This window comes from Echinococcus granulosus (genome assembly GCF_000524195.1).
Source record: "Echinococcus granulosus chromosome Unknown EG_S00043, whole genome shotgun sequence".
NCBI lineage: Eukaryota > Metazoa > Platyhelminthes > Cestoda > Cyclophyllidea > Taeniidae > Echinococcus > Echinococcus granulosus.
This window is the reverse complement of record NW_020170423.1, coordinates 74,070-90,901: the sequence shown is the minus strand read 5'-3', so window position 1 is coordinate 90,901 and position 16,832 is coordinate 74,070. Positions and strand designations below refer to the sequence as shown.

Sequence of the window (16,832 nt, the reverse complement as noted above, 5' to 3'; positions counted from 1 at the left end):
GTGTGCGTTTGCGCGCCGTTGTGTGTAAACAGATCTCAGTCTGTCAAATTCCAATGATGTTTTATTAACCGGTGTGTACAGTTGTTGCTAAATAGGTAAGAGCTTCAATATGTCTGAGTTCATTCCCACGCTCATTGCTCATTGTTATGCCACAGGGGTAGTTGTTCTCATGGATTTTTTGCTCTCACATCCGATTGTTCACTTTAAGTTGGGTTTTGAGCCCTTATTATACAATGCCAATTATATTAGTGTGCTAAAGGATGCCTTATAGAATGCTGTAGTCTGTTTTGTTTAGCATATTACAATTTATTTTGACATGTTAATTTGCTACGCAAACTCCATTTTTTGAATCATGCTGGCTCATCACTTATTGCAGTTAAATTTATTTAGCTTAATGTATATCTCTACAATGCCCGTGGTCTTTCGTTTTAATGACAAGTCTGTGTCACTGCATGTAAACGAAGGTTGGAGCATACTGTTTCTCAAACAGCTCGTCTGCTCGAAGCTTGATTGCGATCCCCATACCCACTTTCTTGCCCACCAAGGCGTTCAACTGAGTGATTGGGACGGAGTTTCTAATTTTGCTTTCTTGATATCTGATGATGCTTCCATTGATGTTCTTCCACACTCCACTATCAACAACTGCTACGTTCTCTGCTATCACTGTGATAATGTGACTCCCGCTGTATTTACCACTGTTTGTGACAAATGTGCTTCTCCCAACTTCGAAGTTTTGTCTGATATTGCCAACCCTGAGATTCAAGCAGTAAGTGGCACCTGCAAAGAATGCAACAACACCTCCGCCAAAGTTTCAATCAACTGCTCAAAGGATGTAACCCACAGTCCAACCATTTTCCTGAAACAAGTTTTTAGAAACTTCGACCACTTGTTATGCGTTGCGTGCTGCAGCAAAGCCAGCGACATCGTGGTTAAGTTTTGTGAAAACCGTGGCCACATCCTCTGCCTTGACTGCTTTCGCACTTATGCTGAAAGCTACCTATCCGACGCCAGATACGTGCTAATTTCTGACATCGGTTATACTCTTCCTTGTCCGCTTGGATGCCCGGTGTCTTACATTTCGGATACCCATCTTTTTCGTATTCTAGGTAAAGTGTTCTACTCCCGCTACAAGGAGTTCGCCGCTAAACTCTTCTGCTACACAGAAGGTTGTTTATCTTGTCCCAATTGTGGAACTTTTTGGGAAAGACCAGATGACAAAGCTCAGAACGCCTGGGTCACTTGTGAGGAGCCATACGGCTGTGGAGTGGAATTTTGTTCCAATTGTCGCAGTATTGTCTCCGGTGAAGGTAACCCCTCTCGATGCACATGTAGACAAGGTAAAGCAACTACAGAGCGATCACTGCTTGACCAGATTACTCGTTGTGGAATATTTGGTACTTGGAGTGGTGTCCAGTTAGACTCTTCGGATTTGGCAACTTCCTCTCTCATTGCAGTGACCTGTAAGAGCTGCCCTCGGTGTTGCAGTCAGACCAATAAAGATGGCGGTTGTAATCACATGGTGTGCACTGTTTGTGGTTTCGAATGGTGCTGGATATGTCACTCCCCTTGGTCCAGAACTTGTCAAGCGAATCATTGGTTCTAGTCAATATCCAAATTATTTGTACTTCATAAGATACTACTCTAGACTATTTTTTGAAAATAAATGTACTTTATACCCTTTTTATTGTCTTTAATGTTGGGTGTTTTGGGGTTTTGTTTATTCTTTCATCTCCTTGCCTCTGTAAACGAATGTTGCCTCTCCTCTTATGAGGTCGTATTAGTATTTGACGTTGAATTACCTGTGAATAATGGTGACATGTTTTCTTATTAACGTTGAGTTTGACGTATTTCTGGAATGTGAATGCCGTTTACAAATACATTCATGCAGGCCACAGATTTGCTGATACTGCCACGTATCTTCACGCCATAGCTGTCCGTTATTGCCTTTTCGTTACAGATTTTTTTCACGACATGCCAGCGGGTCATGTGAGAGCTCCTCTCATAGTGCCTCTCCGACTCCCGGTCGAGGGCCAGTACAAAAATTCGATTGATAGTTCTACACAAGTGGAAATCTCCACTGACACACCGTTGGCACGAGTCTACTTCACGATTGATGGATCTAGACCGGATCCCACCTCGTGGAAGCCTCGTCACCCGCAGTCTGGGCCAACCTACCTTTTTCGAGGGCCATTCACCCTCCCAGCCGGCGCGAAAACAATCAAGGCGCTAGCTTTCATCCCGTTAGTGGTACCCTCTTTTGGCTACTTACATTGTCTCAGTACCATCCTTCCTGCATTATCGCTTAACTGCAGCCTGCTTTCGCTAATAAACATTATTTTATCTGTTTGTCCTTATAGTGACACTAATCAGGAAAGCAATGTTGTAACGAAGACCTTCGATGTTTTGGCAACTTCAGGCGAGGGTGCCGATGGCAATGATCCGTGTCCCGGATCGGATGACTATGATTTCTTGGATGAATTGAAAAACAATAAGACGAAGGCTAGTTTCTCTGCACTTTCATGTTTGATTTGTATGATATTTATCTATATGCTTATGAATACCATCCTATATTTGTTTGCTCTTTTTGTAGATACCTGTTAGAGATGTATCTCGTCCGCATAGTTCATTGCCGCACCGAAAACCCATTGCCAATGTCAAGAAATCAAATTTGGTTCCAAAGCCAAAAAATGGTGAATCTGCATAGTTCCTTACCACATTTATGCGTCTAATTTTATTAATGATTCTTGTAGAGATTCGTTAACTTGAACACTACACTTCCCTACTCTTTAAACCCACGTACTCTAGATGAGCTCCTTTTATTTTCAAATAGGCATTTTACAAAGGTAAAGTCTCTTTTCTCATGAAATCACTAGACATATAATTATTCTACTGCTTGCAAGCATTAATTGTCAGAATTGCTTAATGCTGTTCTGCTTGAAGTGACCGCTTTTGTTTGATGTGCTTTGAAATCTATCGGGTGACCAAAAAAATAAATTCGCGCTTGCTTTAGCATGGCTCCCTAAAATGACTTGAAACTGGTAGAGGCATGCAAGCTGTGACTGGTCTTTTTTTCGTATTTTGCGTCACATGTGTGGCAATCTATCGCCATGCGACTTCTTACTTGATCATTCCGATATTTTCTCCTCACTTTCAACCCTTTTACAACAAGGATGTAATTTGGACCTGTTCGCCTTACGTAGGCAGTTTGACTCGGTCCCGAAATTACATTTAAAAAAGATGCGATGATAAGACGTACCGTTTAGAGGTGGTTCAAATGCTTTGACTTTGGTGATAAATCGAAAGTTTAGAAAGCCTCCATCTTTCATTATGGGTCATTCACTCGTCGAGGGTCAAATAACAGTTATTGCTGCAATTCATCTACTTGATATACCTCGACCAGGGATAGGCAGTCAGCCGAAAGAAGGTCGTTTTCTCAGTCCGAAGAGCCACGCAAGAAATCACAAAATTTAGTAAGAGGGATCCTGTCCCGTCTTCATCCTCCTTACTTCTTCAGGTGAGATCTGCAAACTTGTGTTATGTTGATGAAGCATTCGCTAACAGATTGGAAAGGCGATTGTTTCGAGAAGAGAATGTCTTAAGAGGTTGTCCCCAACCATTTAACCTTTGCTGCAAAGAGTACGCACGAATTTTCTTTCATAAACTGGCTGTGTACACGACCGCAGCAATCGCTTTTACAGTTTGGCTTCAACTCTATGTGATTTAAAGGCGTGACAAGTGGTTAACCACTCTTCTCATGTGTTTTGGCCGCGTGACTCGTCCTCTGTAGCCTCCTCTGCCTTGTCAATATACGCTTTGTGACCCGGAGTAGCTTTCGCTTATTTCTGTTGGCTCTTCCTGCTCATTCATCCACTCCTTTGCTTCCCAATTTAGGAGAAAAACATGAACGACGCAACTCATGTACGGTAAGATGCTTCTACTTTGATTGCAATGGTTGAAACACCTTCCTTGGATTTTGTTTGGCCTTTTATCCCATAAACCCAATGATTTGTTAGGTCGAATCTGACCTGCCTAATCCGGCGTTTTTGTGCTGTGTTGTTTCACACGTTTGCATTCCCAGAGTTTTAGCTCGGAGCGGAAAATAAAAGGAAATTGTAGGAACCCGAGTTTTTCCCGGAGATGAATAAAGTCACAATCCTAGGGTAGAATATGAATTACCGGCTTACAGTTAGGGCTGGGTAGGCTGGTTGCACTCAAACAACTTCTTTTTCACTCCCGTTTCCTCATTTAAGAGACAAAGCATGCTGGTCTGTATCATTTATTTGACCCGGTTAGACCCGCTGTATCCAGCGCTTTTCCCGAGATTCGAGTAATCCAAAAGAGTGTGGAAGACTATGCTACTTATAAACACACAGGGGGTGGGGGTGCTATTGATTGGGCTGGAGTGTCCGTGTAATTAAAAATATATTTAAACAGAATGTTAGGTAGCTTAATTGCCCATCTAGATCCTTGCCTAAATTGTCTGCTTTAGTTCTAGCAGGCGCTAACATCTCCGAGGCTATTAAATATGATTGAAATGGTTATTTATCTCATCAATTAATTAAATTTTTAATACCCTTTTTAAGCAAGAAAATTCCATTCCAAAAAAAGGTAAGATGGTCTCCCCTTGGGTTTTTCCTCCTAGACAAAGTGGAAGTTGAGAAGAATTCAAAAGAAGTTGGGGTGAGTTTGTGTTTTTCGTCTTGTAATTCAAAAATATTTTCAATTTTTCTTCCACATTATCGTGTTTGGGACGTTAAAAGCACTTCTGGCTTTCAAATAAGTTTAATGAACTAGAATTTGGATGAATCTTTCGTATTAATTATGTTCGGGTATAGTGGCATAAATTGTATTTATATCAGGCTGGCTAGTTTTTTGTATTTAATGCGGGCATGGTCAAATCTGGGACTTGAAATCTAAGAAATATTTTAGAGTGTCAAGGCAAATGAAACAAAGCCTTCATTTTTTGGCAAAGCTGAAACCGATTTTGTACACATCTGATGGTCTAGCATTCCAATGAGACACTACATTTGTTTGATTTTACTTGGCTAAAAAGTATAAACATGGCGATATCCTTAGACCAGGGAGTCCCTGTTTATATTCTGTTGCTTTAAAATCACCCAGTCTACTTGTGATTCAGAATTTGGCGCCACCAATTGCCACTAGAGGAGGAAAATCGGGTCGTATATTTTTGCAGCTGGGAGATTAAGTCGTACTAAGTTTATGTTAATTTTTATTTTTTTATTCAGGATGTCGTTCGGAAGTCATCTATCTCAAAATCACCTGAAGGCCGACTCACCAAGGCTGTGGAGACAACTGTAAGCGGACGTTGTAATCAGATGAGCTCTTTGTGCATAATGCATTTAAACTGCTTCTTCAGTTTGAGGAATATAATCATACTTCTTTTTTGATTACAGTCATGGGCACAAGACCGGTTCCCTGTAATTTCCGTTGAGGGAGACAAGCCAAAGAAAGTATCACCCAACGTGAATTTATGCCGTATTAATCGTTTGCAGAGGGCGGTTGACATTTTTAAGTATATTCTCAACTTGAGTGCTTATTCTCATTTATTGCTAGAGTACAGTTTTACTTTCATTGCAAATATTTCATGATATTTAAATCCCTTGTTTTTGAGTTATGAATATGCGAATTACTACTTGAATTGCATAAGTAGCGTTTATTGTAACCGTCGCAAAGCTGTCCAACATGCCTGGCCTCGAGACCGGTTGACACTGACGCAGCATTCTGTGCGACATGCGGCACCTCCTTGCCACGACTACCAAGTCCTATCATCGCTCCTGCACAAAAGATCGCAAACTCGAACGTCTGCATCACCTGCGGCTCTAGAATGGTGGTGAATGCCAATAAGTGCCTGGTCTGCGAATCACCCAAAGGACACTTAAAAAAGGCATTGGTGAGTTTATCACCCCTGCATGATAGTGACTGTCACTTAGTGAAGATGATGCGGGTCCACTTTATTCTTTTTTTGGTAGATCGGAGAACCGGATAGCATGGATCGTCGCCTATGCTCCGCTTGTGGTTCGCTCAATCCAACTCGAGTCAAGTTCTGTCTCACCTGTGAGGCAGTTCTTCCCCTTACTGCAACCAATCTTATAAACATCTCCTCACTCCTCCGCAACCCACAGAAATCGCCATCACCCCCTCCTCCCCCTACCTCCACCAATACGACGTTCTCCAGTCGGTTGGTGGCCGGTTGCCGGATCTGCTCGCGGCAGAACTCGTTGGGTGCACGGTTTTGCGACTGGTGCGGCATTCAGGAGCCCTGTGATGTAGATCTAGCAAGTCAACTCCAGAGTTACGCAGTCTGTCCCAAGTGTTACTGGCAAACACCTCGTGACTCGCGTTTCTGCTCCCAGTGTGGATTTGGTTTTGCTGGAGCCTCGGAAACATCCTCTGTGTGTGACTTTTCGCTAGGTGAGTTCTTCTTCGTTCAATGGATGGAATACTTTTGTCATTGAGACCACTTATCATAATTTTGGACAGTATGGATAATTATTTAATTTTAAGGCCCTGTACGAGAAATGATGTGTCTGTCATTTACCTACCGACTTTTTAGTGCTATTGAATGCTAATATACTTGCGAGGCTACTAGGCTAGCGAACCTGTTGATCAAGCTCCCACCCTGTGTAGCTAATTTTACCAAGACTCTGGTTATTTTGCATACATACTCACAGGACCCAGCACCCGTGCCTCTGAGTCAGGAAACCACTCACTAGTTTCACTGACGCCGCGTGCCAACAGAACAGTGTCCACTCAAACAGTGGGGCTCTTCTACCTCGGAGGCGGTCACAGCAAACCACTCGTATCTCCTGACCACCCTATCAAGAGCCCGCCCAGATCGCGACCCCATATGATGGGTTTTGTCAGTCCAGGCAAAGGTTTGTCAACAACGCTCCTAACTTTGAGTTCATAACTTGTAGTTTGATCATGACTACCAGTAACTTACTTGATTGCCTACTTGCTGTTTCATGTTTGTTGTTTGTTTTTCCAAAGACTGCTAGGTCGAATCAGAAAAACTTCTTATCCACCTCATTGTTTTAGATCTAAGCAGTTCCTTTGTGACACCATTTGTGACGCTGGTGGCAAACATACTAACTAGACTTGTTTTACTTTAATACAGTCAACATCACTTAGGCGTTGGTAGAATTTCATTGTTTGGACAATAAATGTGTTTAGAAAAGCATTTTAAAATCACTACTTTTTGTAGTCTAGTTTGAAAGTGTTCGACCTGTTCTACATCGTGCATAGTCAATCCAAATGTGACACCTAGATTGTCTCTCGACAACTTACTGAATAAATGGGGTTGCTTCAGGCAGGGTTGATGAAATGCCATACGGTTAAGCGCGGAGTCGGTTGGGCTTAGAGGTCGCGCACTTTAAACATCGACACTACCTTTCCCCCAGTTTAATTTTAAAGTAAAATTATGGTCAAATAATGTGTTAATAACAAATAAATACCATAATAGCGCTTTATGGTTTCGCCATCCTGTGAAACTAGAATTTTCTAATATTGACGATTGCATTAGTTGTTTTTGATGCTGAAGCTAGAAGCTGTGCCTTTCCTAGGACCATCAACAGCCAAGGATCAAATTAGCCGTATAGTAGAGCACGACCATAAATAACCAAGTCGAAAGTGGACTGCGTCTCTTAATTGGTATTTGGCGTCCACCTACAACGTGTTTCGCTCATCTTTTATTCCTACTAAGGTTTATGGCGAATGCAACTTGAGCACTTGGTGGCGCATGTGAAGGCTTACACCAGAAATAATGTGGACTTTCAGAAGGCAGTCGGTGAACCACGAATGGGAAAGGTGTGTGAATAATTTTTAGCATTACTTAAACTTATGAGGAGTGGTATTTGAACGTTTATGATTTTAGTGTATTTTTTACCAGCTTAGCATTGTTTTATTGTTTCTCGTCATACACATTCCTCTTAATTGATTAATAGAAAGGCGTTTGTTGGATCTTTTATGCAGTGAGTTGTGGTAGTGTCGCCCTGAGACACGACACGCTTTCATTAGATGGTTTTCTAACCAACCAGCTCGTGTACGCGGACGTGGATGAGAGCCAACCGGAGGAGGTGTCACTTTGCTTCACCTTCAAACGCCACAGCTCCCTACCACGCGCCTGCGCGTTCGTTGAGACTACGGAGACCTCGACAGGTGTGGTGGAGGATGGTGATCGAATGAGCCCCAGCTTCCCCACTACTATTCCAAGATCTCGACGCCAGACTAACAACAACAACGCCTCAGATATCTCCCATCCCTTGCGGGCGGCCAGCACGCCAATTTCCCATTGTGGTGCATCCTACGCAAGTACTTGTTGGTTTTCTTGTTACCATGCTTTTTTAAGCCACATATTTATTATATTTTCCAAGAGCTAATTTTATCAAACACACTTTCCTAACGAATATTAGAGCTCATCTATACGTTGGAGCTTAAAGTATTCTTGTTGTGCTGTGAAATGTGCATCTTTTAAAGGCGGTAATACTACCAAGTCTATACCTTCTCCGTCAGTGGACCAACCCTTCCGATCCTCCTCACCGAAATCAAACATAACTGATGAAGTCCTCCACAGAGGGTTGGATAAGTTGCAAGTAAGTAGTGTTCCATTTAATGTTACTTCCTCCCAGTTAATGAGTATGCATTTAAACACTTGATTTGCCCGTAAGGAGTCGAGCGGCTCGTTCATGAAGGACTCGTCATTGGGACACGAAGAGGATGCAAATACTGTGGATCAGGTAAGGCCTCGAAATGACTTACCAGCATACCATCCATCTATGAAACGCTTTTATGTGGTGGCTAAATAATCTGGGGAGTTTTTTGTTATAAAATAACTGCAGACGATTTCCCAAAGAAACAACACGGCTTTTGCTCTAGTCACCTCCGCTTCTGCTTCACCTTTATCTCCCAAGTGCGTTTATCTAGCGGTGAGGCCGGTAAAAAGTTGGATGTCACAAACGATGATAAAAATGAGGCAATATGTCTCGCCCCTCCCATTTTGCTTAGTTTTGTAAGGATACAAGGAGGCCTTTGCTTCCGATTGAATGACTAGTCCTGCCTCTTTCTCACTAAGTGTTGTAACCGGAAAAAAGAAGCCAAAACCAGATAATGAAGGTCAAGGCTGCAGAAACAGCACTCTACTTTCCAGACTGAACACGCACAAAGGTAATTAGTTTGTATACGGTTGTGGATGCCCAAATATGGATAGCGATTGCTCAGGAGCCAATCAGATGGCTGCTCACGGGTCGTCCGCTTGTCATGGGTTGTGCCCACAGCCACGTGTAGGTACGCTCGTGTTACCGCCTTTTCAGCAAGAGCCCGCTCTAATAGTGAGCACCTTCCAGTGACCAGTTGTGCCTCCAATCTACCACACATACAAACCAACCTGGATTTATAGCGATGAGGTGGGGTAGACGGTAAGCAGATAGTTTGAGGATGACCAATGGCTTAACAACGATGTCATGAAGGCCATTCGCCATCCCAAATCCGTCAGTCACTCAGCGAGCTAACCATCTGAAGCGCTTGTGGAAGACGAGGAAGAGAGTACCTTTCTGACCGTAATCCGCTAATCTTTGCTTCATAAGTGCTTGATTTTTTCAAATCACTCCTGGACGGTACCTACCTTCTGCAAATCCCATACAGCAAATTTTATGAAAAGCTTCTGGAAGTGTGAGAAATGAATTAGTCCCTGTTGTATCACATTCGCCACGTTCTGAGGGTTCAAAATTGAGGGGAGGTTGTACTTAGGCCAATGAAGTGCGCCGTGCCGATAGACTGGTGCCTATCTGTGGTTCAGGTGCCCCGACAAGTTGGAACAAGTAATTGCAGTGAGATACATCCACAACCACACACAAGGCTTTTTTCTCGCAGTATGTCTCATTCATTCGATGGCTAAAAACGTCTTCAGCTTGTTTTTTGCAACCAATGGGGCAGTTTTACTAACTTTGATAGACTATTTCAACATCTTAATTGTGAGAAGCCAAGTCGACCTTCCCAAACCCTCACGGAGATCCACTTGTGGTAGGAGCAGCGTGATCCTGACAGCTTGATCCTATTCCTATACTTGTTAAATCTAGTGCCGGTATAAATTCCCTTGGCAGACGGATGTCTTGCTAGGCAATGTGCTGCCTCACATAGCTGCGACATAACCACTTTGAAGTCATTGCGATTGCCGCCAGGAGGCGTTGTGACTCCACTAGCAGTGAATGAGTAATATAAGCATCAAATTTTTCACATCTGTGTCAGATAGTCCCGAATCCCGTGCATTAGATTTCGCTCCTCCAGCGCGTCAAGAAGGCTTTTGTTTCGTTTCGCACTTATCCGGCTGAAAAACGAGTTTCATTTGGTGAAATCTGAAACACATTTAGGTACTTCCAATCCACAATGAGCTGGTATTTGCATCCTTCAAGTGAATTCATTGTTTTTAATATTATTTCAATCTCTTGTTAAGCTATGGAAGCGCGAGCCCCCACAAGCTCCTTCCTCGGGAAACTCGCTCGGAGGGCATCTTCGAGGCGATTCCAGAGTGAGTCAGTCCTCTCTGCTCAGTGACTTATGCTAAACAATTCAGATTGAGCAAAGCACACATAATAACGGATTCACTTTAAATATTAACAAAATTTACCAGGAATTTTCGCTGGTTCACCATTTTTTGTGGTGCTATCACCAGCATCACCTATGTGTGACGCTCGGATTTCCTGCCCGAATGTGGCGTTGGAAATGTGTCATGTTTTCATTGTCAACTTCTAATAACTGGTTGCACAAAATTGTGCTGCAGATTAACCTATTTTAAAAAATGCATCAGATGCAAGAAATTCCTGCTTCGTGGATGTTTCCCCCAGTTCTACGATTCAAACCGATAGTAACAACGTGACTTTTTTTCCACTTACATTTCACGAGTAAAGTAAATTCCTTGAACACTGCTCCACTTCCATTAAGGTTCAATTCAAAAGTTGAGGAGGACTACGCCCAAAGACTGGCACCTTACGACTCGGCAGTCCATGTGATTGCAATCCCGTTGCAGAAATCGTTGCAGACAATGAGTCTCGCCTAAAACCTACTGATTCGAAAGCCTGATGTACATCCTGAGCATCAAACACTCGTATACACACACACACACACACACACACGTTAAATTCGCTCAAATGCCACATGCCCTCCCGTCTGCACACACACACACACCCACCCACCTTACGAGAGATTTCTGGTCATTTTCACCTAAAGAAAATCACATCTACCTTTAATGAAGGTGCGTTGGCGCGTATCACTAGGCCCGAAAGTTGGGACTTAGAAACGCCTGACGAAGGGTAGGCAGTTCCATGTTCTGCTTAACTATCTGGCCCAGTGTCATCGGTTATGCCATTCTCCCTCCCCTAGTGATAACAGGCTGTAGTGTTGAATCCAACAAAACATGCAAAACGCTGTTGATGAATGAATCTAGAGAAGCTAACTGCAGCTTTCGGAAGCTAAAAACAGTTTTCTTAGAAATACACACAGTCGCCGTTTCACAATTACAGTGAATGGGTCAAAAAGTCTCCAAAGAGGTACGGGAAGAGGGGGTAGCACGGCTAGGGCCTGTCACTGGTTCACACACCGAAGTAATGCTCGTTACACGAACTGGCTTTTTAATTGCAATATTGCACTTGAATATTAACATTGGGAAGGGGAGCAAATGAGTGTGTAAAATCCGAGGTAACGCACATCAATTTAAGCTCTGGTCCTCAAAGAAGCTCTGCGGAACTTCATCCTAAGGAAAAGGGGTAAAAGGAAGGAAAATGAACAACTTCTTGGAGCATATCTTGGGCATCAACAGCTGCCATTATACTCCGGTAGCCTGTTTCCTCGACTTCACCTGCGAAAAGGTACTCGTCGAGTACGAAATACGCTTTTTCAAAGTGGAAAATTATGTCGAGTTCACACACCTTAGGGTTGAAAGGGTAAAAAGGGGGCGCATACATTTCCAAAGTACTTGTCGAGTATTTCAACATAGCGATGGATAATCTCCAACGTTAAAAGTTCGTTGTCCTCGGGCTCAATCGCACAAAGGAAGTAGAGACTAGCGTACCTAAGGAGGGACATCATAGGCTGCCGGTCATACCTCCGGTACACCAATTTCATGTCCTTCCACTCAAGGAAAGAGGACATCTTAGGTTTGCGAGCAAGAACTAAATTCATAACTTCCCGCAAAATCGACTTCTTCTCCTTTTCAGTGTATGAGATAAACCATTTTTGCAACCTCACTTTACCCTGGCGACTAAAAAGCGCCAGGAAATGAATCATTCTACTACAACAAAAAGTAAAATGTTAAACTAATCGTACCAAGATGAAAAAACTAAACAAAATCTTGCGACAGTGAGGCAGACCCGAATCCCGGCCGCTTCTCTACCGTAATAAGACACCCAACTATTTTCTAAAGTCGGCGTTACTCGAAGAGACTAAAACAAAATGACAAATGGGTAATTTGCTCTTAACTAGTTCCTGGTAGAAAATGCCAAAGTCAATAAACAAGTACCATAAGAGGCGTAAAAGTAAGACAAAATTCACAATAAACAAAATAACTAATCGATAGTTCGTTTTCTCCATGTCTTGGAGGTGATTTAGTTTGTCACTCTACACTTACAAAATATAGTTTGAGATAATTTTTGGGAAAAAATATATTTACCGGTTTGTGAATTCAAATGTTTCAAGCATGTGCGATCCAAAAGAACAAAATTTAAAATTTTGCATAAATGTTTGGGTGGTTCGAGGAAACAATCCATTTTCGGTCACTTCAAATTCCTCATCGTAAATTGGAGCCACATCTAATAGTATTAAAGTATTGTTTTGTCTGGTCTTTTTGTTAAAAAGACAGCCTTTGTGCGCGAATTTTTTCTGATTGCAGTTCGTGTCTTGTTAACCTGCTGCTCAGGCGGTCTACTTGGTTTGAGGGCACGCTTGGGATGGCCAAGAGTAGCCGCAGTAAGGTCAAGAGGAAGTTTAGAGCGGCAAAGCGCCATAAGATTAAACCAAAGTCAGTTGCTTTGCTTAAGAAGGTCATAAATATGCCCGTCGGTGGTACAGGTCTGCCTTATGTTGATGCATCAAAGGCAGAAGTAATTGAGGTTGTAAAGAAGGAGGATGGTAGGTTCATTTTCATTTTGAATTGCCTCCTGTATTCTGTAGTAGTGGGGACCAAAATCACTAAAAAGCCCCCTTCTTTAATGAATGAGCACGGGAATTATCCTATATGGATGAATAAGAAAGAGATGCGTCGGCATATTGGTAGACGGAAACGAATCCTTCGCAAGAAAAGGAAGCTGAGCAAAAAGTAGACAAGGAAGGCTTACCTAATCTTGTATATATTTTGTGAATGGAATTTTAGCCCTCATTTGTCGTTGTTCGAATAGCGTTTTTCTATCTGGCTTAACTATTTTATCGGTTACACTTATTGACAATTAATTGTGATTTTATCTGTCATAGGATCATCTAAGCTATATTTATCTCGTAAAACGTCCGCATTTTGCATACACTTATCGCATGTTTTGCTGTTGCGTCGAAAGTGTCCCACGTCTTGTTTATGCGCGCTGGAAACACTTGAGTTAAGCTTCCTAATTCGGCTTCAGTTGTGAGGGCGTTTTTGTGTTTCATGTTTTCCTTCAGCTATGCATGTCTACACTAGTTACATTTTTCGCCCTAATAGGTTGTTGTCAAGGTTCTGTCACTACTTCTCCTCATTTTCAATGCTACTGGCAAGTATTTATTTTCCAAAACATCACTATCTGATGCGATGCCAGATTTCATATTCATCCAGTTAATTTTCTTCGGATTTTATCAATCCAGTCTAGCTTTGTAGCCGATCATCAGGCTCAGTTTAATTTATATTTTCACTAAAAAGGGAGGTCATAGTAGTATGTTGTTTGATTTTTGTAAAATACGAAGTTCTGCGGTCCTGCAGTTGACCTATACCTGAATGCCCCCACCAAGTGTGAATGTATTTCTTTTTCCACTCATTCATTATTGTTATGGTAGTTACATAGTCTTCAGTGATTTTATAAGCTCTGGTTTGGTCTCAGGCCCCATACTTTCCTTAGATCCACCCAGGTGTAGCCGTAAGTTCATCATCAATACATTCTGTTCTACTGTAATAAAAGCAGTAGGCTAACGTCCAAATTACAGATAATGATCGTGTTGTGCGTCTTGCTGCTTTTTCAGGGTTATTTGGCGCCGGAAATTCCTTTAGAGCCGAAAATGTTGCATGCTTAACTGCCCACTGAAATTGGCGGCTGAATTGTTAGCTGCACTAGTTATGACTTAGTGACTAACCTTTGAATACTGTTGTAAGGGTTGGTGTTGAATTTTGGACACGGACTCTAGTTTACTTAAAACGTTTGATACTGCAGCATTCGTGCAATCAAAATAGCGTCACTGGCTTCTTCCACCTTGATATGAAAAGATGTGACTGATCCCAATTTGTCTACAAATTACTAAACTGTCTTTTGTCAGGCACCGTTGTGAGTTGCGGTGTTAATTGAAATACGGATATCATTGTAAAAGTGCGTTGCGGATGTGAGTCACATCGCACTGGCCTTGCATCTCACGCGAGGCGCTAGCCATCGGCTACGTGAAACATCACAGCATGTTGGCTACCTGAATGAAAGTAAGATTGGGCGAGTAAGTCAACTGAAGCCTTCAATCAAAAGTTGTCACGCCTTGTGATATCTTAGTGGGAATTTCCGACGAGCAGTGATGAGAGTGATGCTGAGAGCCGAGGTGAAAATTAATGGGAATTGTGAATCCGGATTTAGAATTGGGCTTTATCAACATCCAACCTGCTTTGTGTTGCTCGAATTAGCTCCTGCTTTATTTCATGTCATTGGCTTGATGGCTGCGTCTCATGCGATCAGGTGGCCTAATTCCCTCGCCCAAATACGGGGGTCTTATCGGGATCGTGGTTTTTGGTTTCTTTCTCGTCAAGACAGATTGCCTCGGTTTTCCAGAGTTGTAGAACACTGGTAACAATGTACGTGTTAGACAACTTTTTCACTTCATCTGTAGGCGCACCGCTGTGCAGTTTGTCGTCCGGTCACGAGGTAGAACTATTTTTAGGACTCTAAATGTGGGATACAGAGGGTGGTCGTGTGTAGCACCCCATGCTTGTGACCTCCTAGCCCTTCTGTACACAGGTATGTCGTGTTGCTTCCTCACGTGCGATTCAAGGTACTACGCGACAATATAAGTTGGTCGAGAGCCACCGTATATTCTAAAATTGTAGGAATTGCATTTCAAAGCCCTGTTAAGTGGACGACAACTCGGTGGCGTCTTATGCCTCGGTTGGCTATTCGGCATTCAAGGAAAGGCGTGGACAGGCGCTTCAACAGAGGAAATAATGTATACGAATAGTGAAATAATCTCTTTTGCTGGATCGACAGTACCCACAAAAGGGCGACTGACTTCTTTCATGGAAGATAACATCGTACAAATTATTCGGTTGCACCATCTCTACTCAAATTGTGGCTTGGTGGTTCAAAAAAATGCTTTCCAGCTAGGTAACAACCGGGAAGAGGACGAAACGCGAATGTTCGTTCACCTTTCTAAAAACACTTGCGTTTAGAGATAAGATTTCTTCCAGGCAGAGGTCATTAAAAGGTCCCAACCGGAGATTGGTTATGCCACTTATTTGGGGTAATTCACAATTCAGTAGGCAAAATAAGAATTCATTCGAGGATGTATTTTAAAATTGCAGTTTTTTATATGCTGGATTTTATGAGCATGGAAAAGGCAAATTAGCCCAAATTGTGATGGAAACGGCGCCTTCTAATTATGCGGTGAATGTGTCCTAGCGGTTTTTTACACAATAATTAGGTGACCGCAGAGGACTCCTTACAATACACCCCCTCGTGCCTCTCCAGCGAGGCACGAGCTCCTGTTTACCACTATCAAATTCTTTTTTTGGAAAATGAATGTACTTATCTTAACAGCCGCGTTTCATTTCTCCTTTGTATTTTCCTCTGTCTACCATCTATTTGTCATGCTGTGGTGTGTGACTGTTTGGTGATAATACCAAGAAGAGGTTACAGCCACTCAGAGCGATATCATCAGGTTCAAAAGGAGAATGACCATGAGGATCGTCATCGTCAATTTCGTCCTACCTCACCCAAATGGGCGATTCTCCTACGTGGGACAGGGGCTATGCATTTTGATGTCGTGCAAGGATAAAAAGAAGAATGAGAGAACCTTCTTCTGACTGGTTGACTAGTCCTACCTGTCTCCCAAGAGGAAGTTTCCTTACCCATCCGCCAGCTGTATTGCGCGTATAGACCTGCTGTTTGGCCTTTATTAAAGTAGCATTTCCCAGCAAACAATCACATCTACCTTGTGAAGTCGCCTTGAGGGATGTAAATCTACAGATAAATTCCTTGTAGCTATAGAGGTGACAGAAAAAAACGCGAGGGCCAAATGACACAACTAGGCCTATATTGTTAGCAAACTGGTAAAGAACTCTTTATTTCCTTTCATCCAAGCGGGGATTTGTAGATTTAACGACGTAGAACATAAAATGGAAAAAATTGGTCCCAGGTGGTTTCCACGCGACCACTTGCCTAACACTTGCCAAGCACCTGGCCATTGGGAAAGTGGGTGGACCAATCAGTAAATAAGGCAGATGTAGCCAATCAAATTGACTGGGTGTGTAGCAACGCCTCCAAGCTGTGCCTACTGATACGATATAAAATTAGCAGAAAAACCAACAGGACAATACGCGCCTCCACAGGTGCTGGCACGCTTCACTCAGTCTCACCTTTTCATTCCCTCCTCTCTCTCTCGGTCAAGGTTAAGCG

General features: G+C 42.6%; 4 protein-coding genes across 4 annotated transcripts; 3 read left to right on the top strand and 1 right to left on the bottom strand. All coding sequences in view use genetic code 11, as the record gives it.

Annotated features, from left to right (window-relative positions):
* Positions 1-409: 409 nt before the first annotated feature.
* EGR_05629 (E3 ubiquitin-protein ligase parkin) lies at positions 410-1,603 on the top strand (the record flags this gene model as incomplete). Its single annotated transcript, XM_024494878.1, has 1 exon — positions 410-1,603. One exon carries the CDS (start codon positions 410-412, stop codon positions 1,601-1,603), a length of 1,194 nt encoding a protein of 397 aa, XP_024350675.1.
* Positions 1,604-1,971: 368 nt separating this feature from the next.
* EGR_05628 (Ankyrin repeat-containing protein) lies at positions 1,972-11,071 on the top strand (the record flags this gene model as incomplete). Its single annotated transcript, XM_024494877.1, has 15 exons — positions 1,972-2,240; positions 2,358-2,503; positions 4,643-4,680; positions 5,247-5,315; positions 5,415-5,533; positions 5,695-5,911; positions 5,991-6,432; positions 6,693-6,896; positions 7,724-7,827; positions 8,058-8,331; positions 8,497-8,612; positions 8,688-8,756; positions 8,859-8,929; positions 10,469-10,543; positions 10,957-11,071. 15 exons carry the CDS (start codon positions 1,972-1,974, stop codon positions 11,069-11,071), a joined length of 2,328 nt encoding a protein of 775 aa, XP_024350674.1.
* A 648-nt stretch (positions 11,072-11,719) lies between these two features.
* Positions 11,720-12,297, bottom strand: EGR_05627 (AP-1 complex subunit sigma-1A; the record flags this gene model as incomplete). Its single annotated transcript, XM_024494876.1, has 3 exons — positions 11,720-11,764; positions 11,802-11,939; positions 11,974-12,297. 3 exons carry the CDS (start codon positions 12,295-12,297, stop codon positions 11,720-11,722), a joined length of 507 nt encoding a protein of 168 aa, XP_024350673.1.
* A 659-nt stretch (positions 12,298-12,956) lies between these two features.
* Positions 12,957-13,328, top strand: EGR_05626 (hypothetical protein; the record flags this gene model as incomplete). Its single annotated transcript, XM_024494875.1, has 2 exons — positions 12,957-13,137; positions 13,183-13,328. The coding sequence occupies 2 exons, from the start codon at positions 12,957-12,959 to the stop codon at positions 13,326-13,328; spliced, it is 327 nt and encodes a 108-aa protein (XP_024350672.1).
* Between the last annotated feature and the right edge of the window lie 3,504 nt (positions 13,329-16,832).